We start from the raw sequence: 23,797 nt of genomic DNA, 5'->3' as shown, positions 1-23,797 counted from the left end.
CACCACGGTAAGTCTATTAATCATCCATCACTGTGCAAACGTGTTATGATACTACTGACTGTATTCCCTGTGTTGGACTCTACATCCCCATGACCTATTTATTTTCTAACTGGAAGTTTGTCCCTATTATGTCCCTTCACCTTTTCATTCATCCCCCCAATATCCTCCTTTCTGGCAACCATCACTTTGTTCTCTGTATCTATGAATCCTTATATCTATGTTTTGTTTTGCTTGTTCATTTGTTTTGATTTTTTTAGATTCCATTTATAAATGAAATCATACTATATTTATCTTTCTCTATCTGGCTTATTTCACTTAGCATAATACCCTCTAGATCAGGGGTGGGCAAACTTTTTGACTCGAGGGCCACAATGGGTTCTTAAACTGGACCGGAGGGCCGGAACAAAAGCATGGATGGAGTGTTTGTGTGAACTAATATAAATTCAAAGTAAACATCATTACATAAAAGGGTACGGTCTTTTTTTTTTAGTTTTATTCATTTCAAACGGGCCGGATCTGGCCCATGGGCCGTAGTTTGCCCACGGCTGCTCTAGATCCATCCATGTCATTGTAAATGGCAAGATTTTATTCTTTTTTATTGTTGAGTAATATTTTAGTGTATGTATATATTTTTATATATGTAATTTTTATATATGTAATATAGATATATTCATATATACATGTATACATACTGCATCTAAGCAGCTCATTTACATTTTTATTTCTTTAATTATTGGTGAATTAAAATGGTTTTCTAACCTTTATTGACCCTTGTCATGTTTCATAAATTATCTGCTGTGTTTTTCCGATTTTCTATTACAAAATGTTGTTATATTCTATCAATTTTTTAAACTTTTCTTATTGGAAATACTAAATATTTGTGATACATGTTACAAATATTTTTTCAGTCTGTCCTTCACTTTTTAATTTGATTATAACAATTTAATATACTAACTTTTAAGTTGTCTTTACAGTCTAATCTACTTTTCTCTTGTGTGTTTTTTTCCATTGTCTTTATGCTTAAAGATGTCTTCACATTCCACAGATCAGTTAAGACCTATCTTCTCTTTTAATTGTTCATGGTTTTATTTTGTATATACAGTCCCTCACTCAAGCCAGGTTTTATTTTGCATTATAAACTAAGTAAGGTTAGAAAGTAACTGACTGCTTTCTCTTCATATAGCCAATTTTACCAACATCATTTGTTGAACAAACCATTCATTCCCAATTGGTTTATACTATTTCCATTATCTTATAGTACTTTTGGTAAATATTATTTCAAGCTGTCATATTCTGTCCCATTGATTCATCAATTTATTTGTGGATTCTTACCATACTGTTTTATTTATTGTAACCTTCTAGGAATTTTTAACTTCTGGAGGTTGCACCTAGACTTTTGATATAATTACTCTCTACTAGGACTTCTACACTTTCTGGTTACACATAATTCTGTCATTAACCATGAACTGTTTGAGATATATCTAGTTAAACAGACAATGTTATGCACATCATAAAAACTGAAATGACTTCTCAGCTCACTAAGAAGCAGAGCCAGAACTTGAACCCAGGCCCAAACTCAGTGTGGAGCACCTTCCAGCACATCACAGTATTATTTCCTTTCTGTGTCTCAGCAAAATGCAGCATTGGTGGTCTTGCTTCATCTAAGGATGAGCAACGACTCTGAGGCAAGCCTTGTGTTTACGCAGCAGGCACTGTAATATGGTTCCTGACAGTGGGGACAGTCATATGCTATAAATTTCTAGCTTTCTATCCTCATGTAGCATTTGGCTTGATGCCTTGGGGTCCCAGGATGACTACTCCATCTCCAGAACATTTCTCTTTCCACACAAGAAGGGGAAAAACAAGGAATAGAAGGCTTGTGCCCACTGAAGCTCTAAAGTGCTTTCCTGTAACTCCCTTCAGTAAGTCCCAGTTATGTCTCTTTGGTCAGAATTATATCACTGAACGCTATTTTTGCTTTTTGTCTTCTTTTCATAAAAGCAAAAGTCCTCTTCTGGTTTCTTTCAATTAGCAGAAATAGGTACTAATGTAGGCCTTTTGTAAAAGTGGAGTTAACATGAACTTTTGAAAAGCAGGGGACACCTGCACTTGGTTTGACATTGTGATTATATGACGGTTTTTCAATGACAAACAGCCCTTGGAAAGCTTATGGTGAGTCAGCCTGCTTGCTCCATCTAGATCAGCATTTCTCAGCTTGACGGCAGATAAGAATTATCCTGGAATCTTTGAGAGCTCGCAATGCCAAGCAACACCCCAGACCAATAAAATCAGAATCCCTGGATGTAGAACCCAGACCTGTGCACTTTTCCAGGCTCCAAGGTACTTCAACATGCAGCCGAAGTTGAAACTACGGGACAGGGTGCTGAAGTAGCCACCAGCTAGCTACGTGACAGAAAACCAGTCCATCTCAGAAAAATGACAGCATCCATAGACTCATAGGCTATTAGGAACTTTTCTCTGGTGATGTTCTCTCTGCTAAGATGCTTCCTGCTTGGAAATATGCTTGGCTGGCTCCCCCATTCCCTACAGATCACTGCCAAGTCCCACTTCTCTCCAGGACCTACCCTGACCACCAGGTTCCATATTGCAATCTGCTTTTACCCCCCCAAACCCAGACTCCGCTGCTCCCCTTTACCCTGCTCTTCTCTCCCCTTTTCCATATACTTATTATCCTCCAACATGCCCAGTTTACATGGTAATTATCATTCCCGTTCATGATGGTCTCCCCCCACAAGAATGGAAGCTTCTTGGGCACAGGGATCTTTGTCTACTTTCTTCACTAAAAGTGCCACGTACATGGTGGCCACTCGATAAATACCTGCTAAATGAATAAAAATTGGACCAGAAAATGCCTGCTGGATTGTTCGCTAAACCCAACCTTGTCATTGAACTAATGCGAACATTGCAGCCCGGAGAGGAGAAGAAACGCATCCAGGGTCACAGAGCAAGGCAACCACTGAACCGGGACTGGACCCCAGCCCTGACTCCCAGCCCCAGCCCCTTCATTACAATGCGTAGGTTTCCTCTTGAAGTGTGCACCCAAACGCCAAACCTTGAAGAGCAGCCTTTGTCTACCTTAGCGTTTTCCAAATCCCAATCGTTGCTTTCCGAGCGCATTATCAGCGTTAGGTCCGGATGAAACTGATTCAAAATTTGGGAACAACGCCGTATGGTGTCTGTGAAATCACTCAGAACCAAGAGACCCTCTAGAGATCGCTTTTTACCAGGTTTTTTTTTTTTTTTTTCTTGCAGCGAATATTTGCTTTTTGTATTCCCTAATCTGGGCTGAAATAAAGAAGCAGCGAGATCGACGCTTCGGATTTTGTAAACGCGCCCGCCGCTCACTGCACTTTGCAGCCAGATAAGGCCCACGCGGCATCTGCAGAAATGCTTCGCTATCTCTCGAGCAATCCGGCTTCCGTGCGGGCCCCTTGGTAACAGCTTGGCAAATCCGCAAAAGGAATGCGGCTAGAGAGTTTGTGTGTGGACCGCGGAGTTATTATGGCTTCCAAATTGCCTAGCAGGTCATTAATCATAGGCCAAGATAGGCCATCGCGGCGGCGGCGGAGTGAAAGCGCCCACATAATGCCGGCGAAATCATGTTTCACATGCAGCCCTTGCTGGCACAGATATGGAGGGGGAGAGGGGAGGAAAACACCCATCCCCCTTTTAGGAAAGAAAACTTCTACTTATCTTTGATTTGCATTCAGCCCTCCCTCAATAGTCCTTAAGCCTGTTATTTAATTCATTTGGGTGCCAGGGTTCATCACAAAGCAAAAACCCTAAGCGAGACCTAGGCAGTCCGTGACCTCCAAACCCCCTGTCTTTTCTTGTCAGTTCTATGTCATTTGTGCAGTTGAACTGCGCCAATTTGAAATGCTGACCTCTTCCATAGACAACCTTATTCTCCTCCGGCGAAAGAAAGGCGCAGGGCCGGCGGACCACTCATGCGGGAGACGGCGAGAAAAGAGAAAAGTGGTTGACTCGTAAATCAATTTCCACAGCCCACCCAAAACCCACACACGCATTGAATGTGTATAATTTTTTTAAAAAAATTTTTTTTTCTGAATGGATTTATAAAGAAGAGGGCTCCAGGAACAAAATACAAAATTATGAATTGGGGCCAGAGAGAAAGGAAGGTGAAACCCTGCTCCCAGTGGGCTAGGACAGTGCTGAGCCACCCCCACCCCCCACCTTCTTTTACACCTGGACTCCCTGAGGTTGTTGAAAAAGAAAAGTTGAAAATAAAATGCAGGAATAAAGTTCCGTGTCACTGGCAAAGGCAACAAGAGGGAAGGGGGTGGGGACACTACCAGAAGCACCGGACTTAAGCTATGGAGCCTAAGAGTTGCTAGGCACAAAAATTGGTATGTATGTGTGGCCCGCCTGAATTGTGCTATATTTGTATACATGTACACGGCAAGTTCATGCCTGCCCCAAAATGTAGAACTAGACAATCCCCTGTGACCCATGGTTTTGCACAGCTGGTGCTTTTTCCATGCCATGTCTATCCTTTCTTTTCGATTTTAGATCTTTTCCCATCAACACCAGCCATTAACTATATAAGAGTTTTTAATTTAATTGAAACTTGCATTTATTGAGCACCTGCTATGTTCCTGCATGAGGCATTGAGGAAATAAAGCACACAGCCCCTTTAACAAATACACAGCAACCTAGTGTGAAAACAAAATATCAAATACCCCCTCTTACAGGAAAAATAATTAAAAATGTGAGTTTCTCCTTTAACATATGAAGCAGTTTTCCTTAAAGTTTTCTTTCCACAGCCCCATTCTCTCGCTACCTGGGTTTATTAGGGTGAGGAGAAAAGATCCAAGTCAGTTTGCATTTTGCTGTGGCCTGTTTTTTCTGTTTCCTGAACCTTTTGACACCTAAAAAGAAAAAAAAAGAAAAGAAAAAAAAGAAAGAAAAAGAAAAAAGAATAGTTTTCTTCTTGCATTCTGAAAATTGAGGGTTTCTCCCTATCATGAATCACACACGGATAGCTGCTTTTATTTTGGTTACTTTTGAGACTTGTGAAATATTGTTGGACAATTAATGAGGATTCACAAAGTGTGAGAGTTGAGTGAGATGAAGCATCATGGAGTTTCCTGGCCCCTTAAGAGCTATTGTTCTGAGAGGTACAAAATGCTCATTGTAACTCCTGGTGGCCAATATGAAAATTGCCATCATTTCTCTTGATAAAGCAGTCTACTTAATAAAAGTGAGCTTGGTGGTTTTGCTGAACACAATTCAAAGTCCTCTTGTTTTGTTTGTTTGTTGTAAATATATTTTTATTGTTGATAGTATTACAGATATCTCCCATCCCCCCCTTTACCCTCCTGCTCCCAGCCTCTACTCGCCCCCCCCCCCCCCCACACACACACACACATAAAGTCCTTTTGTTTTGGTTATTTCTTCATCGTAGGGAAAAAAAGGAAGGGCTGTTATCAAATAAATGTAAATCAAATAAATCACATTATGATAAGGACAACTAAAAAAGACTAGAATGTGTAAAAATTTCAGAGGAAAAAGGATTAATCTGCGTTAGATGAGGTCAAGGAAGGAAGTGCTGGAATTTAAAAGGTAAAAGAATACACCAGACCAACAAAGAGTGTGTGCAAAGGGAGTGAAAGGAGAAAAAACAGGGTGTGCTCAACAGACTAAATGTTTGTTTTTTGGGGGATATAAAGGTCAACAGGATGGTTGGAGATCTTGATGGGGCAGCAGACAGAAGGTGGTCATCAACGTCCTCATTAACCATTCACTAGAGTGGAAGCTCCAAACATGTTGCCGCCATGTATGCCTTATTCAGCAGCACATGGACATTGCCTAGTGTAGTATTGGCACATAGTAGGAGCTCCATAAATATTTGTGGAGTGAATAAAGTAGCTACTATCATGGGTAGTGGAGAAAACATAGACGTGTTTTAAATAAGCGAGATCTATGATCACACTTCAGAAAGATAACTTTGGTGGCAGTGGTGCTGTCTGCATATTATTTTTAAAGTACTCAAGTGGCCCCAATGTGGAGGATGGATTAGAGTGACACGATCAAGGAGATTATGTAAGAGGCAGTGATTCAGGGAGAAATGATAAGGTCTTGAACAAAGGCAGAAACAATAGGGTTGAGAAAATAAGAGCTGAACCTAAGAGATATAGATTACCTAAAAAAATATGGAAACAGAAAAACATGTTTTTAAACAATACATTGATTTCATTTTCAAATAGCATACTCTATATGTTTCAATCAGTCTCCAGACACCTTTACAAGCAAAATATCTCTAAATGTAAAGGCTAATTCCCTACATTTCTTAATCATTGATCTGGGGAAAGAGTTCAATAAAGCATTTGAATATTTGCTTTTTTAGAATTGTTCATACATTATGCAGAATGCTTTGAATTGAGTGATGCTCACTGGGTACTTGAAGAGCATAAGAAAGGATCAGAACTGACTCTTGGGTTTCTTGTTGAAGATATTGTGTGGGAGGCAATATCTGAAACCAAGATTGGAAAACAAGTTTGGCATGCTTTTTCAACTAACATATTCAGAGCCTACTAAATACCTAATGGGGGCTGGATTGAGATCTTTAGAGGCTCTAGGAATGAAAAAAAATAGGAAGGACAAAAATGTAGTTTAAATCCAATGCCGGTGCTATGGGCTTCAATGCAGATTCCAGTAATGAAAGGAACTAGTTAGGAAAGATTCCACCTAGTCACCTAGTCTTGATGGTTTGCAATTCTTGCAATTTTAAAATCTGACTGAGAGCATAATCTTTTGAAAGAATATACCCAGCATTCTCTCCATGTATTTTAATCTAGCCATGTGACATTGAACAAGTCAGTTAGTATCTCTGGGCCTCCATTCCATTATATGTGCTCAGGGGGTAGAAAGATGAGACCTCTTAGGGACTTCTATCTTTAAATATTTAATGACTCCACAAGTGAAATTGATGATATTGTGTTGAAAAATATGACCTAATTTCCAACTTAAAAGTACAGACAAATAAAGAAGACTAAATGGGTTAGGAGTAAATGCAGCTTATTGGTGGGGCCCATGAAGTGGTGCAAAGCACTCCTGGAGTTAAATCTACTGTAGAGGGACCTTGACTTTCTTTGAGACTCAATATTCATTCTCCTCTTCTTCCTTATTAACAGAACCTCGCCTGTGTTTTAAGCAGTAACATTCCTCACTGAAAAACGTTCATTCCAGGCTTCTTTTGCTTATTCAATTCTCCATTTGATATAGTTCTGATCAAAGAGATATACTTGGGGCTCACTGAGGGGACTTACAGGAAAGCACTTTAGAGGTTAGCAGCTTCAGTGGCTACAACCCTCCTTCTCCTCCTTCTCCTTCTCCTTCTCCTCCTTCTCCTTCTCCTTCTCCTTCTCCTTCTCCTTCTCTTTCTCCTTCTCCTTCTCCTTCTCCTTCTCCTTCTCCTTCTCCTTCTCCTTCTCCTTCTCCTTCTCCTTCTCCTTCTCCTTCTCCTTCTCCTTCTCCTTCTCCTCCTTCTCCTTCTCCTCCTTCTCCTTCTCCTTCTCCTTCTCCTTCTCCTTCTCCTTCTCCTTCTCCTTCTCCTTCTCCTTCTCCTTCTCCTTCTCCTTCTCCTTCTCCTTCTCCTTCTCATTCTCATTCTCATTCTCATTCTTGCCTGAAAGGCAGACATCCTGGGACCACAAGGTACCAAACTAATGAATAAGTATGTAAAGCTGGTCAGCACCTGTGTTCTAAGAGCACTGTGACTCATCACATTAACCCCAATTCCTACACAGACTTCTTACTTGGACAGAGAGACAAGGACGAAGGTAGGGTGAGAGGGAGGGCAGGAAGAAGGGATAGAAAGAAAAAAAGAAAGGAAGGAAGAAAAGAAAAAAGAGGGAGGGAGGAAAGGAAAGAAGGAAGGAAGGAAGGAAGGAAGGAAGGAAGGAAGGAAGGAAGGAAGGAAGGAAGGAAGGAAGGAAAGAAGGAAGGAAGGAAGGAAGGAAGGAAGGAAGGAAGGAAAGAAGGAAGGGGAAAGAAAAAAAGGAGACAGAGAAAGGGAGGGAGGAGAGGAGGGAGGAACAAATCCTCCTGCTTGGTTCACCATCGCAGGTGGGCTTTTCTACTTCTGATCGAAGTGATGAGCCACCTCCCTCACATAGTAATGAATAAGCCCATTTCCCTGCAACATTTAGCATGCATGGGAGAAACAGATATAATAAATGAGTGCTTGCAGGAAAAAAGCTTGCTTATAAATACAGGCAAAACAAACTAAACATCCTCCAGGACAGGGACCACCTTTTATTCATCTTTGCAGCTTCACTGTCCAGTATAGAATCCACATACTTTAGAATCACAATTCCTATGAGTTAAATGCATGACAGAAAGAAGGAAACAATGTTTTCCACCTGATGATTTCACATCTGATGATTCCTCATTAAGTCCATTGGATTGACTTTCCTCCGTCCCCAGATCACATAAACCAGTTCATGGCCACATCACTTAGAAACGATGAAGCTGCCAATTATCTCACCGATGTGGCTGCCATACTCTTTGGAAGAAACTCCAGGTTCCTGGAGTAAACTTTGTGCCTTCCTGGTACCATCTGTGGCAGGCAAGGATGGCATATGCCTTGAAAGGTGTAATAGTGCAGCAGAGCTGAGGAGAGGAGCACCTGGGAGACCCAGGGGGACCTGGGGTGCAGGAGAGCGGGGATGGAAGAAGGTCCCTCCTGTGCTCCCTCTCCTCTGCCACACTTCTCCCCTGGAGGAGGTTTCAGCTCATGATCATATCTGCACTGCAATTCAAACAGTTTACCTGTCAGTAGCCCCCTAACTAGGAAATCACTTTCACAGTAAAACAAGCAGTTAGCAGGGGCAAGATAACTGAATGAGGGGAGATGTCTTGCCAGAGTACAATTTAAAGAATTGCTGCTATCTCCACCTGCTCCCATTTCCAGCCAGGATTCAAAAGACAGCTTCTAATGTTGCCCCCGTGTTCACCATCATCATCATCACTCCAGAGCAAGGATCTGCAAACTATGACCCAAGGTCAAATCCTGTTTTTGTACATAAATTTTTATTAGAACTCAGCACACTCATTTACATATTGCTCTTACAATATAATTGCATAAAATATTTACTTGCTACCCTTTACAGAAGTAGTTTGCTGATCCCAGCTCTACTAGTAAAAGCTTTTGGCCTTCTTTAATTGTTTGTTGTTTTGTTTTGTTTTGTTTTGTTTTAGGCTGTCTAATAGCTGATCAACCTTCCCTTGGATGTTCTCAAGCATTTTGGTAGACAGCAGAGCCCATCTCTTAGTCTAAAAGTGTGCAAGGCCAGACACCCCTGTCCTGGCCTCCCTTAGATCTATGTCTCAAGCAATTACAAGCTCCCACCCTCAGGCCTGGCCTTGATAGCTAGTGGCACAAGGAAGCAAGAACAGCAGAGAATTCATCTTCACCACAATGGCAGCTGGACTATGGCTACAGCCAACCAGTATCCAGGCAACGTCTCCATCAGTGCCAACAGGACATCCAGTGCCTAGTCCTGGAGGTGGTAGCAGTACAAATGGTGGTGTCCAGAGTTTGGAGGCTGAAGTGGCTGCAGCTTCACCCAACTATGGTTTTAGCCATGATTTGCCTGCTGCCCAGCCTTACTTTTTCTAGCTCATTTTCTGACCCTGGAATCAGCCTTTCTAGTAATTCTATGAGTGACTCAAAGCCTTTCAACAAGTTTCTTTTAGTTTAAATCAGCCAGAGTTTCTTTCTGTTGCTTGACACTTAGAACTCTGACTTGATAAAACCATCTATCATCTGTTACATTTGTAGAGCAGCTAGCAAATTACAAATCACCATAAGCTGTTTTGTTCTTATGACAACTGTTTTGTTCTTTTTTTTTTTTTAAATATATTTTATTGATTTTTTACAGAGAAGAAGGGAGAGGATAGAAAGTTAGAAACATCCATGAGAGAGATCGATCAGCTGCCTCCTGCACGCCCCCCAGTGGGGATGTGCTGGCAACCAAGGTACATGCCCTTGACCGGAATCGAACCTGGGACCCTTGAGTCCGCAGGCCAACGCTCTATCCACTGAGCCAAACCGGTTCGGCAGACTGTTTTGTTCTTATGACAACCCTGTGAAGTGTACATGTATGCCCACTTAACAGATGAAGAAACTGAGGCTAAGTGAGATTAAGCAATCTCTTTGAGCCAACATTGGAACCCCTTTTGATGAAAATTCAAACTCACAGAACCATGCCAAATGGCTAGAACTCTTTTTCTAACACCAGGCACATGCTTGTTGGTCTTTTTTATAAATGAATTAAACCCGATCTCTTCTTCAAAGCCCACAGAGGGCTGAGAGCTCTGTTACTGCTTACCAGCATCTTGTCATTTTTTGCCTCCTTTATTCCAGTCCAGGTGGCTTTGTTTTTTCATTTTAAAATGTCATCACCACGTCATTAGCAATGTGCTGCTACCTGACAGTAGGAAGAAGCATCCGGCCATATGGCTGAGTTTAATCTACATGGTCACGGTGTAATCCTGTTGAAATGGCTTCCCTTTGCAATCAAAACCGAATTTCACACTTTACCAAGATGGGGGCAGCTCTTGTCTTCCCCAGAGTAATATAGATCTTCCCAGGCAGCCAAGGCCAATGGAAGTGGCTTTCTTCTCTAGGCCTGCAGCAGGTGGGGGGCAGGGCCGGGAGGTCAGTATGAATGGGAAGAAGCTGGAAAAGAAAGGCAGGAACGCTTGGGGAATCAGAGTCCAAGGTAATCCTCCACATTCCCCACCTATGGGCTACCATTGAGGACAACCCCTGGAACTCTGGGAAACTGAATTGAGAATATAAGTCACCTTTATGAGACTGATGGTTTTATCTTATCCACAATTTCCATTTCTGAGTTATCAGGCTTATCGCCCCAGAAGGGCTAAAATTAAAATCACTGTCCACAAAGTGACCTTATAGCAGAACCACTTAATTCATCAAAATCTCCAGGAATATGTTTTTTTAAGCAAATAACCCCTCCCCATTTATTATAACATAGCTCATCTCAGTGTAGTGTGTGAGAATCACTAGTGTAAATAAATATGAAAAAAAAATTGCATGTCACTAGTGATGTAGACCAAGCAGAATGAAAGAATGAGACACCATCTTTTTTAACTTAACAATTGGTAGAGTTATTTATTTGTATTATAATAGCCAGTGTTGAATATAGCATATCACTATATATCACTGCTCATGAAATCATATCTGATTCTGAAGGCTATTTGGTAATGTGGCTCCAAAACCCTCCACAGAGCACATCTCTTAACAAAGCAGTTCTTCCTCAGATGTGTCCTGAGGGCCTAGTCATACATGATTGTTTGGCTATGAAGTTTTTCATCACAGGATCTATTCACAAATAGCAAAAACGAAAAATAAAGAGAAAGATACCTCTTTGGGTAAAAATACACAGATTGTTTAGGAGGTTATTATACATTCAGTCAGCATTTTAAATTATGTTGTAAACTACTTGATGATTCAGAAATATGTAACTACTAGTTACATATGTATATTTATAGGTGATGGCTATTAGTACTTAGTAGAATTATAGGTGATGGCTATTCTCTCTTTTTTTCACTTATGTGTAATATATCACAAGTTCATTCCATGTTAGAAAACATAAATCTACATCACCATTTAAAATCCTTCACCATATATATCATTATATGAGCCTGCCAATATTTATTTGACCCAATACTTCAACATTAAAATTTCAGGTTGTTTTATAGTTTTCAACATTAATTAAAAAATAATAATATTACAACAAACCCTCTTTGTTGGGTGTCTTTTGTGCATGTCTAGTCTTTTCCCTTAGCAAGAGTACCTAGAATTAGGATGAGCATGTCTAGTTCCATCTGTAGAGGATCTCTAGCAATAAATTAGTTATTCACTGAAATGTATAGCCTAGTTAGATACCATAAAATTATTCCTCTTCATTTGCATGTCCAAATGAAGCAGGGTAATGTTAGAGAGTGGGAAGATGTGTGTAAACAGGAAAAGCCTAGAGAAAGAACATGCCCAGCGTGGGTGTTGAATTCTTTCTCAAGTTTGGTGTCCATCTCCTCGGGAAGTGGAGACACTATAAACTGTCTGAAGCTGAAACTGGAGTAATTCAGCCTGGCCCCCTCCCAGGGCTGCAATGTTCGCTCATTCTATGTTTTCATGGAAAAGATAGCATCATTTAAATAAACCATCACTGCCCTGACTGGTTTGGCTCGGTGGATAGAGCATCAACCTGCGGACTGAAGGGTCCCAGGTTCGAATCCAGTCAAAGGCATGTACCTTGGTTGCGGGCTCATCCCCAGTAGGGGGTGTGCAGGAGGCAGCTGATTGATGTTTCTGACTTTCTATCCCTCTTCCTCCATCTCTGCAAAAAAATCAATAAAATATATTTATAAATAAACCATCACTGACTACATCACAGCAGTGACACAAATACAGTCTTCACTCCAGCAGTCTTATACCAGGTGCTGGGGGAGGGGGCATCCCTAAGACTGGCCTGCATCACTGCATTCGGAACATCTTCAGACAACGTAACATTTTACTAAAATATTCCCCAAAACAGCCCTCGTGTTTACACTCCTTTGTTTTTGCCAGCATTCAGTGAGATAATGAATATCTGTCAAGGACAGAATCTTCTGGAAGATGAAGAAGGTTGCTCAGAAAAGGAGGAAAAGGGGGAAATGTGGGAAAGACAAAGAAGGAATCATCCCTGTTGTCTGGAAACCAAACCATTCACACGAGGAATCAGTGGGAGAACAGGGACTGAGGTTGACCAACTATGGCAGAGTTATATATTCCTGGGATTATGAGCTGGAACTTTTCTTATTTCTTTCCTTCCTTTCTTTTTATTGGTGTTTTGGCCCTTGGAAAAGCTGACTGCTGTGTGGAATCAGAATGAGGTGGGAACAAGCAATCCTGGAAGTTTGGGAGTTGATACAAATTTAAGTAATTTCACCAGTGACAGCTGCAATGGAAGTGATGGCCAACACTTGAAATTCTACAAATGGTTTCCTAAAAATTTCCTTTCTAAGGCCTGAGGAAGAGGCCAAAATTTCGAATCACTCCTGAATGCTAAGGGGAGCACAGAGGCCAATTCTAACTTCTAGTGCTTACTATCTCCAAGCAAAGTAATTCTTCTTAGTGCTGCTTTTTTGTCTTCCACAAAATGGGTTGAAGATTTCTTATCTGCTTTACCTGCTTTTACTAAAGGATGACTGTTTACTTCTTGGAGGCCCTGAAACTCTTCCACACCACTGGACAGACAATCTCCCTCAGACCCGGGAAGGTGGACTTTGCTTCATCTCAGACTCTCTTGATGACATGGACACCATAGAACAACAGAATTCCCTAATGATTGCTCTATATAGTATTTTTATCCCATAGATGTAATTGCATGTGTGTCATATAGTTTCCTGATACACAAAAATAAAAGACTAAATCTTATATCATTTTCAACTAAATTTTCTTGAGCATCTACTATGTGCTGGATACCAAGCTAGGCACTTTGATATAGTTTATCTTATTATATCTTCATATTTACCCTTGAAGTTAAATGTTATCTCCTCTTACACAGAGGAGGAAACTAAGTTTCAACTCCCTACCTAACTGATGGTGCATGAGAATTCCAACCAGATCTCTTGACTCAAAAATCAAATATCTATCAGAACAAAGTTATGTTCAAAGGAAATCAAAAGAATGTTTCTTAATAGGAATCCTTCCTTTTCTTCCTCCTTTTGTTTTTCCTTTTCTTTCCTCTTTTCTTCCTTCCAGAAGTTCTTGAGTGTTAAACATGTGCCAGATACTGTTCTAGAAGCAGGGAATGTAGTCTTTGTAATACTATATTACAATAGGAAGATGGCAAAGAACATGTTTCGCATATTGGGAATGTTATCAGAAGCAGACAAGCATAGAGTTAGTCTCTAGATCTTATTGGATTATGGTGGAAAGAACGTGCAATTTGGAGTCAGGCAAACCTGAATTCAAATCCTGACTGCCACCACCTAGCTACATGATCATAGACAAGTGATGTTTCTTTGAGCCCCTCAGGTTTTCCATCTATAAGGCAATAATAATAATACTCCACCAAATAGGATTGCTCTGATTATGAACAATATAAGATGCCTGGCACTTGGAAAATGTTCAGTAAACAGGAGACGAGGGTGCAGTCTCGTGCATATATTTTAACCATGCCCATTGCAGGAAAAGGTTCGGTTAGACTGCTGTGGTCTGGGAGCCCTGTCCACCTGCCCATCCACAGGGCTATCTCTAATGGCCTCTCCTAGGCATCTCGTGCTGACTCTTAAGAAGAAGAAGCCGGGGCTATCACATCCTGACACTACAGACACCACACTTAGGCAGGCTGTGTCTCCTTTGGCTTTCAAATCCTTGCTCCTTTGGCTGGCGGGTGCTTCACGGGGGTGGGGAGCCAATTCGCCATGGCGGTTTGTATCTGCAGCAGGCCTGACAGGCTGGGAGAGGAAGGCATTAATGTTTTCTGACAGGCGACCCCTAATTGTGGGAGCTTTTCTTCTTGGCCTTTCTGTGAAATTCTGACTTAGGCGAGCAGCATAACAAAGTGGTAGGGCATTGATCTGGGGCTTGCACTACACTGAGCTGGGAGCTGGGAGGGGGAGATTGGGGGAGGAGTGGGGGGGGGGCAGCATTATTCATGAAGACTTTCAGCTGTTTTTGTCTTTTAACTAACCTTTGAGTTTGATCAGAGGGCTGGCTGGCCTCCCTTTCGCCAAAGGCCCTGCTGGCACCTGGACAATGGAGACAGACTGTTTTTCCTAGTATAGAGCTATAGCTGGGGGAGGCCAAAGGCTGTGTGTTCTGAAGGTGGGAGGGGAGAGTGTGTGTGTGTCGGGGGGAGGGCGTTGTGAGGGACCAGCTTTACTTCTTTCTTGGTCTTAGGGACAGGGGTGGTTATTGATAAAAATTCTAGCTCCCCAAGCACAAGCAGCTGACTCTGAAGGCTCAACAACTTTATCCAGGGAAATGCAGAGTGGACTGATTTTCAAATGTGACATCCCCTTCCCCATCCAAATACCTTTCTTCTGCTCTTTCTCCCTACCCCACGCCCTCTTTCCAAGGGGCCCATTGGCTGGAGTCGGGCTCCAATCTAGAAGTGTTTTCAGTATTGCTGTTATTTTTTAATTGGCAAAAATGAGAGCAAATGAGTGAAGAAGTAAGAGGAGAAGGAAGAAGTAGAGAAAGAGAGGGAGAGGAGAAATGGACTCAGAGCACAGTTAGAGAAGGACCCAAAGAAAGGCAGGCGGGAGTATTTTGGTCCAGAGAGCATTTAGGAGGGAATTCAGCTGCGTTGGGTCCAGGGTTAGGGAGCGGTGCTGGGTGGCGCCCTAGCCCAGCGCTGCAGCTTTCCAGGCCTGCGGGCCGCAGGGGAGCGGGGAGGAGAGTGAGGAGGGAGGTGCTCTCCAAGTGCTCTTGTTTTTTGGCAGGTGCCTAGCTTTTCTCCCTTGCATCCACTTCCTGCCGCGATCGCCCAGACCCGGGGCCCAGTCCTCTCCAACGTACTTCGCAGAAAGTGACTCCCTTCAAGGAGTGTGGGTTGGCGCCTTTCCCCCATTTCATCCCCAAAATAGCCCTGGAAGCCAGCGCATAAAAGGCGGCTTTGTGAGCGGCCGCCTGCAGGCTGCCTGGAGGGGGGGGGGGGGGCGCACGTGGGGCGTTCTGGAAGCGCCTCCCACTCCCCTCTCCAACCTCTCTCTCTCTAGCCTCTCATTCTTCTCCTTTTTTTGGTCACTTTCTCCCTCTTGTTTTTCTCCTCTCCTTTATCTCTCCACCTCTCCTCTCCTCCCCTCTTTCCTTCCTTACCTTCTCCTTTACTTTTTTCTCCCTCCATCCACCCCTTCTGTCCTCTCTCTCTCCCACTCCCTTCTCCCCAAATTTCTCTTTCTTCTTTTTCTCTCCCTCATCTCCCCCCCCCCCGCCCCGCCCCTCACCTTCTACCTCTTCCTTCTTCTCACACAGCTCTTCACATAGGAGGATGCCCAGCCTCCTCTCCCCTCCACGCCCCACCCGCGCCACCCCTGCCCGCAGGTAGTGGGGCGAGGCCGGGCGCGCGCAGCTGACAGCGGACGCATGCCTGCAGCCAATCAGCGCCCCGATGCACTGCAGCCTGAATAAATCATTAAACCTGACACGCGCTCGCGGCCCGCTTCTCCGCTGCAACTTGCCTCCTGCCATTAACCTACACACGCTCTTTTGTAACAACCTAATCTTGCATACAAAGGAAGAAGGAATATAACTTGGACCTGCGCTGGAGCCCAGCTCTTGGCTTTGGCAGCGGCAAAAGAACCTTAGCGTTAACGAATCCACGTCCCTTTCTACCTTTGACTCCGGGTAACCGGGACTTTCTAGGGAAATCCGAAAATGAATCATTTCTTGGCCCAGGAGTGGAGAGAGAGAGAGAGAGAGAGAGAGAGAGAGAGAGAGAGAGAGAGAGAGAGAGAAAGTTCAGACTTCTCAAGAGTAGGAAAAGGGAGATAGGATTGAGGACATTAGTAGTTCAGAGAAGCACCCGTGGTGCTTTTCAAAGAGGTTGCAATAAAACAAGCTTCTCAGAGCTCGCCCCTAGAAGATACAAATTAAGACAATTAGCTCCTAGAAATGTTGACTACATTTCATCATATTCCTTCCATTTTTAAATGAGTCCATACACGGCCCTGCGAATGAATGGCTGAATGAAGGCATGACTGGTTGGTCTTTGTTTGTCTTGGTGGCAAGTCCCCAGCACTACCTCTTATCTGCTCCTGGAAGATCCTGAGGAGCAATTATCCCTTGCACTGACATAGTCATTGGCAACTCCAAAGCCCTTTCCTTTTCAGTTCACCAGTTGACCCATTAAAGGGAAGGTACCCTCGTTTTCCCGAAGAGAAAACTATAACTGACTTCTTTTGCAAACTTTCAGGTAAACCATTCCCTGCTCAAAAAGGTGAACTGATTTTCGAGCATTAGGTTTTGAACAAGCTCCCCATTACCTCTGTCCTAAGGAAGTTTCCTTCTGACAGCCATGAGTTCCAGAAAAATCTTCATGCAAAACTAGCACATCCCTGAGCACCTGTGGGAGAATAGCCTATGTGCCAGCCAGGGTCAGCAGGAGCAGATGGAACACTTGAAAGGGTCCATGAAAAGCGGTTAATGGAGACACAGAGGTGTGCTTGGGGCTAAGGGAGCCAGCATGATGCAGCACCCACAGACCACTAACAAGGCAGAGCCCTTATCACTTCTGAGACTGAAGGAGCAAGAGGAGGAAGCTATTACTGCATCTGCAACAGCTGCAGGGACAAGAGCTGGTGCTGTGGGAGAGAAGCCTCCAGACCGAGGTGTGGCCTTAGACCAAGGAGCAAAGCCACTGCCAAAGCAACTGAGCCCAAGCAGTGAGGAGCAGGGATGTCAAAGTCAGATCTATGTCCCTCCTGCCTCACAACCTTCTCCCAGTGGACAAACCCAGCAGGAAGCCAGAGGGCAAGGGAGGCCTAACAATGAAATGCATGGAGAATCGCTTCTGGAGACACAGGGCAGAGCAGAGAGGGCAGAATGTGGCTCAGGAGAAGGAAAGGAAGAATAGTGAATTCAGTTATCAATGCAACAGAGCAGACCATCCATTTAATCAACCAATACCTATTTCTTCTGGGGCTGGGGAGACACCAGTGAACAAGACAGGTCAGGTCCCTGTCCTCATGTAGTGTACCATCAAGTAAGGGGCCATTGACAGCAATTGTATAAACAAACACACATGCATTTTTTTTTTCAGGTAGTGGTAAATGCCAAGAAGGAGAAACACCGTAATGGATGTGAGCGTTGCTTTAGACAGAGCAGACAGGGGAAGCTTCTTGGAGGAGGTGACATTTGAAGGAAGTTGACCTGGGCTTCCCAGGAAAGCCTACTGTGACTCCACAGCTACTCCCATGTGGCTTGTGGGTAAGCCTCAAAGCCAGTCTGTGATTTAGAGGCAGCAACTGGCCAGTCCCCAAGAAAAGAGACAGGACAGGAGGTAAAAATAACAACAGGCACTCACTTTTACATTTAGTTTGTAACCTTGTCCCCCACCCCCGCCTCCCAAAGGCCAAGTGCTAACTCCTTTACATCTCCCCCTCTCCCTGCTGTGGGTACCATCGAGCTTCAGGAAGCTCGGAAGGAATTGGGCTGTTGGTTCTGTGTTCTAACATCCCTGGCCCGGCAGGAACAGCAAAGTGGAAAAGCACATTCTGCTCTTTCTTACTACATCTCAGTCCTATTTCTTTGAGGCCCTTTGCAGAGAGCAGACCCATTTTTTTTTTTTCTTTCTTCTTCCATGGCCCCGCCTGATGGGAGATAGATTCGTCTCCACACACACACCCTCTTCCTTCCAATTAAAAAAAATATTCAAGGCTTTGTCAGGGAGGTGAAATGTGTGTCCCACGAGCTCCAGCCCAGCCTCTGATAATACTGGCATTCAACAGTCCTGCGGTCTGTTTATTCTTTTTCTCCCTGCACTCCCCGCTCCTCCTCATCAATTTTAGGCGTGTCTCCACTCTTAACTCGGTGGTCTTTGGGTCATTGGTTGAATAGGTAAGATTTCTCAGTCAATAAAGTCAAGGCAAGTTTTCTTCCCCAAAACCTCCCACCAAAGAAAGTGGAATGGGGGGGCTAGGACCAGGGAGAGGCCGCGCTTGCTAGCGGCGAGGGTCTACATTTTGTATTTCGCTGACAGCCCCAACCCGCTCCAAAGCCCGCCGTGTAGCCAATGGGCAGCAGTGATTTATGGGGCTGACTAATGCCGGCTGAATGCGGCCTGTCACAGCGCCCTGAATGGCTTCCCTTTGCCGCACAAGCCCAGGCTTTGTGTTGCTAAGCGATTAGAGCAGATGTAATGAGATTTTGCCCAATCCCTGCTTTGCCCTTTCCTAGCTTCGGCAAAATTGTGTGGGTTTTTTTTTTGTTGTTTTTTTTTTTTGTGAATTTTTTTCGAGTTTGCCTTCGCATTGTGGCAAACAAGGGCTAACTTTGCCTCAAGTTTAACGAGACTGGATATTTCCCATTCAGAAGTGAGTAAAAGAACACCTGTCTTTAGAAGAAGGGGGGGGGACCCCTTTGTGGGGGCTGAAACATTATCCCAATGTTATATTCATAGCAATAAATGACTTGCTACACTTTCTTTGCCTACCTTATCTGAAAAGTTGCAAAGGAGCTAAATTAAAAGGAAAAGAAATGAGGGGGGAGGGGGGGGGAGGTGGGGAGCCCAGCTCTGGTCCTCCAAAGGAGAAGATAAAAATAAAAGCAAGCATCACAAAAGCATTACTTCCCTGAAGTAAACTCTAAATTGGCCCACTGCTGGCAGAAAGTCCGATTATTTATGGCGATGAGGAATTTACTGATTTTTTCCCCCTTAATTACGCTCATCCCTTTGAAAGGGACCGGAGCCTCAGTGTGCATTCTATAGAGGGTCATTTAGCAAAATGACATCAGACGCTGCGGCGTGCTCCGCGCATCGCAGCTTTAAAAAATGATTATTCCGTGCCACTAAACGGTATAGATGTACCAACACAGACTAGATTTTTAACTCTGGAAGACGTGCCGGCTCTCCGCTCTTTGTTGGGTTTTGTAAGACGCATTTTGCGCTTGGCTTTCCGCTTGGCTGGAGACACGCAAACTGAATGTGCAAGTAACGCAGGAGGGGAGCGAGGCGCCGGCGAGAGGCGGAGTGGGATTCCGATCACGTCCTTGCTAACTGACAAGAAGCAAGCCAGCCAAAAACCCCACTAATTTCTTTTTGAATCTTGGTAATTGGGTACTTTTACACGCAGCTCACGCTATTCGGATAGAGTCGCCAGCTTAGATAGGCCAGTGTCTCAAAACGCCCCCACCCCCATTTCTAAGGCGTTTCTTTCTTTAGATGTCATTCCTTCCGCAGGGAATTCATATCATACATGCCCTTTACTTAAAATCGGGATGGAAAGCGTGCATCCTGGGCAAAGAAGTGGAAAATGTGCGCCTGGAAGTGAGGAAACAGACACCAGCCACGGGGACTCAGTACCACCATCCTCCCTCCCACCCAGAGCACCTATGATCTCATCCAGCCCTTCCACAGTTTCACAATTAGGACCTCAGAATGCGGTTGGTTAAGGGTCAAAAAGTGGGGAGAGGACCCTTTCTTTCCACTTCACTTTTTTGGGGGCATTTTTAAAAAATGTAAATGATTTTATCGAAAGACAATGCAATCATCAACCACCATCTATTCTCTGGGTGTCTGAGTGTGTCCGCAGCATAAAAGGGGAAGAAACCCCCTTTTTTTCTATATATTTTTCCCCTCTGCATTCATCATAGGCCACCTCAGGTAGGACTGGTCTTAGCACTTAGCTTTGTCATTTCTGCCAGGCTGCCTGGCATGCACCACGCTCTTCTCCCACCCCTTCCCTTTAAAGTTTCAATACCTTGGACAGGGCAATAGAGGCAAAGAAGACTTTTTCACTTGTATAAAAAGAAAGGAAGGAAGAAAGAAAGAAAAACGTTTTATTACGAAACTAGTTTGTATAAAACAGGGTTATACATGTGGGTTTTTTTTTTTTGTAAGTTTGTAATAAAACAGTAAGAAAAAAAAAAGGCAGTGATAGAAATTTCCCAAAAGGCAACCTTTCAAAAGCACTGGCTGCCACTTTGTGTTTGGACAGTAGCTGCATAAACTTTGTTCTGGAACAGTATTTAATAACGTCATTAATACATTAACAAAGTTTCTCTAAAGTAAGACACATTGGTGCTTAAGTACATCCGGTGGCCTTTGGATCTCCCCTATGAGGAGAGTTCGTTACAAAGGCCACACAGGGAACATGGCAGTTGTAAGGTGAGCTACACATCTAAAATATGCAGAGGTAATAGCATTACATGTTAAAGTTTCAAGATATACACATTTTAAACCATTTGTACAAAACTCTATAAATTTTTTTCTCTTTCTCTCTTATGTACAAAAATATCTTAATATATCCCCAAACTGGTTAGGATAGATACAAATAGATTTTTCTTATAATAAAAAAAAAATTCACAAAAGATTGGAAGCATCCTATGATGAAAATGGTAGAAAAGATGGTGTGAGGGAGTGGGGTGTGGGGAGGAGGCCCAAGGATGGGGTGTCAGAGGACTGAGTATAGCACAGTTTCGCTGCAGACCGAAGTCCACAGTGTCCTGGGACAGGGGATACTGAGAGGAAAGACACCAACCCTTGGCTAGAGGGTTAAGAACTGCGCTTTCAAAGAGGGCGGGGAGGTGAAGACACCCGAGTAAGCCAGCGCTTCCAGCTCTGCCTGCTAGTGGTGGGTGGGAGTTCCTACAGGGCGTGTGCTGCTCTCTTCCACCAGGAGCTCAATGCCTTTGCACATGAGCAGCGTTTTGCACTTTGACTCTGGTCCTAGTCACTCTTCAAATCTCCGTGAATGATTGGAGTGCAGCGAGACAGTTCTGAGCGCATCCCTGTTTTGTGAGAGCCTTGCTTCGCAGGCCTGCGTCGCTTGGTTGGCGTTGGGTTGCCTGCTTTTCTTTTCTTTTTTCTTCTCTTTTTCTTTTTTTCTCCCTTCCAGCATCACCGACGAGAAAGCACTAAAGAGACAGGTTGTGCAGTCACCCTATAACATAAGGAGAAGAAAGGGAGACGTTAATGTGTATTTGGAGACTAGCAAGGGGGGGTCTAGGGGGGCTGAGGGAGGGGCTGGAACGGGTGGAGGTTTAGGGAGGGGAGGATCTGTCAGGTAGAGCGCCTCTTTGGACAGGCCCTAGTACTCCTTTCTCCACCTCCCCATCTCACCCCTATCCAGTCCTTGGAGACCTGAGCAAAGCCACTCTCAAAGGCCAACAGTGAAACCAACCACCCAGGATTTCAAATCTTGGGACAAATCCTGGGACTCAATCCCCCCCCCCCCCCCGCGTCTCCGTGGAGACAGTCCCCCTCCCTCAGAGACTAAGACGGAGGGACAAGGGATGAAGATAAGTAACCTCCTCTCACCCAAGGTCACTCCCCAATGCCACCTACCTGCTTCGAAAGTCCATTCGCACCAGGGCCTGGCCAGGCCGAACCCCTCAGAACCAGTTGGTGAAGTCGAGCAGCTCTTGCTCCTCGGGGCTGAGGGGGTCGTAGGAGCCCTCGTCCGACGAGTAGGACGAGACTGGCGAGCCGGCCATGGAGTTCATGTCGTTGGAGTAGTTGGGGGAGATGGTGGGCGACAGGACGCCCGCCTGGAAGGCTGCGCTCACCGCGTCGTGCTCGTCCAGCAGCTGCTGCAGCGCGCGGATGTACTCGACGGCGGAGCGCAGCGTCTCCACCTTGCTCATCTTCTTGTTGGCCGCGCCGTTGGGGACGTGCTCCCGCAGGGTGGCGAAGCCCAGGTTCACCAGCTTGACCCGGTTGCGCTCGCGCTCGTTGCGCCGCGCCACGGCGGCCGGCTGCTGCTGCGGCAGGCTGTAGCCGAAGCCGCTGAAGTTGAGCCGGCGTTTGCAGCGCATCAGTTCGGGCGAGGACGAGCGCGGCCGCTTCGCCGGCTTGGCCGCGGACTTGTGACCGCCCCCCGAGGGCTGGCCGTCGGCCGCCGGGCTCAGCTGCGGCGCCGGGGGCGGCTGGGGCTGCGCGCTCTGAGCCGCCGCCGCCGCTGCCGCCGCCGCCGCCGCCGCCGTGGCAAAGAAGCAGGCTGCGGGCGGCAGGAAGGGCGGCTGGGGCTGCGGCTGGGGCTGCTGGCCCGCGCCGCTCTCCATCTTGGCAGAGCTCTCCATGCGCTGCGGCTGCCAAGGAGGCGCGGGAGAGGAGCGAGCGGGGAGGCGAGGTGCGGGGCGCGCGAGGGGGACGCAGACAGGACCGGGATGCGCGAACAGTGAGAGAAAGGAGGGGAGAGAGGAAGAGGAAGCTCGCTCGGGGAAGTTTCACAAAATTACAAAATCCCCGGGAGGTTGAGGATGGGAGCAGAGAAGGTGCAAATGCTTTTCCTCCGCCCCCCACGGCTCCTGCTCCTCCTTCCCCTCCTCCCCTCGCGGGTTGGCTTCGGGAGCCTCGCGTGGCGCTCGCGTGTGAGGCTGCCGCTAGCGCCTTCTTGTTAAAAAAGAAAAAAAAAAAAGGCAGAAGAAGCAAAAGTCAGTGATGAGCGCGCTCTGCTGAATCTCCCGTTCCTCTCCCCCTAGGGCTGCGCTCTCTTGCGCCGGGTCCCGGTCTCTCCAACCGTGGCTCAGGCTGGTTTTTTTTTATTATGTTGTTAACCTCCTTTCTGTCTGACTCCCTTCTTTCACTCGCCCTCCCTGGCCGGCTCCCTGTCGGTGCGCCTTCCACGTTCCCTGGCCAGAAGTGAGAGTGCCGGGCGGCCGGAGTGCGGCCGCCTTTTCAATGGGACACCCAGCCCCACGCGCAGCCCTGGCCCCGCCTCGCCCCCCACTCCCCGCTGCTGCAGCGAGCGGCTGCCGCCCCCACTCCCCCCTCCTCTTGCCTCCTCCTCCCACCCACTCCCTAAACTCCCCTACCTCCCCTTCCCCCGCCCCTTCCCTGCGCCCGCTCCAAGCAAACTCTCCATTCAGCCGGGTTTGTTGTTGCAGTGCGTGCGCCTGGCGCGTGCCGGACTCCCGGCTGAATAAACAGGCGGCGCGCTCGCGGCGGGCTGCAGCCGGGGGTGGCTCCAGAAAGGGCGGGGGGGGGGGGGTGGCTGGCGTCGCAGGAGGGGCAAAGAGCTCTGGGAGTTGGGGTGTCAGGGTTGACAGGTTTGGGGTGAAATGCCCTGGGATTCT

At 45.5% G+C, this 23,797-nt stretch overlaps 1 protein-coding gene across 1 annotated transcript; it reads right to left on the bottom strand.

The window, feature by feature from the left end:
* Positions 1 to 20,605: 20,605 nt before the first annotated feature.
* On the bottom strand, positions 20,606 to 22,801 carry ASCL1 (achaete-scute family bHLH transcription factor 1). Its single transcript, XM_070407955.1, has 2 exons — positions 22,068 to 22,801; positions 20,606 to 21,663 (listed from the first exon to the last, which is right to left on the bottom strand). Exon 1 carries the CDS (start codon positions 22,799 to 22,801, stop codon positions 22,115 to 22,117), a length of 687 nt encoding a protein of 228 aa, XP_070264056.1. The 3' UTR covers positions 20,606 to 21,663; positions 22,068 to 22,114.
* Positions 22,802 to 23,797: the final 996 nt, after the last annotated feature.

This window comes from Myotis yumanensis, unplaced genomic scaffold (assembly GCF_028538775.1).
Source record: "Myotis yumanensis isolate MYYU_CA2020_CCGP unplaced genomic scaffold, mMyoYum1.0.hap1 SCAF_3, whole genome shotgun sequence".
Lineage (NCBI taxonomy): Eukaryota > Metazoa > Chordata > Mammalia > Chiroptera > Vespertilionidae > Myotis > Myotis yumanensis.
Note: the sequence above shows the minus strand (reverse complement) of the source record. Positions and strands in the feature narration are given on the sequence as shown.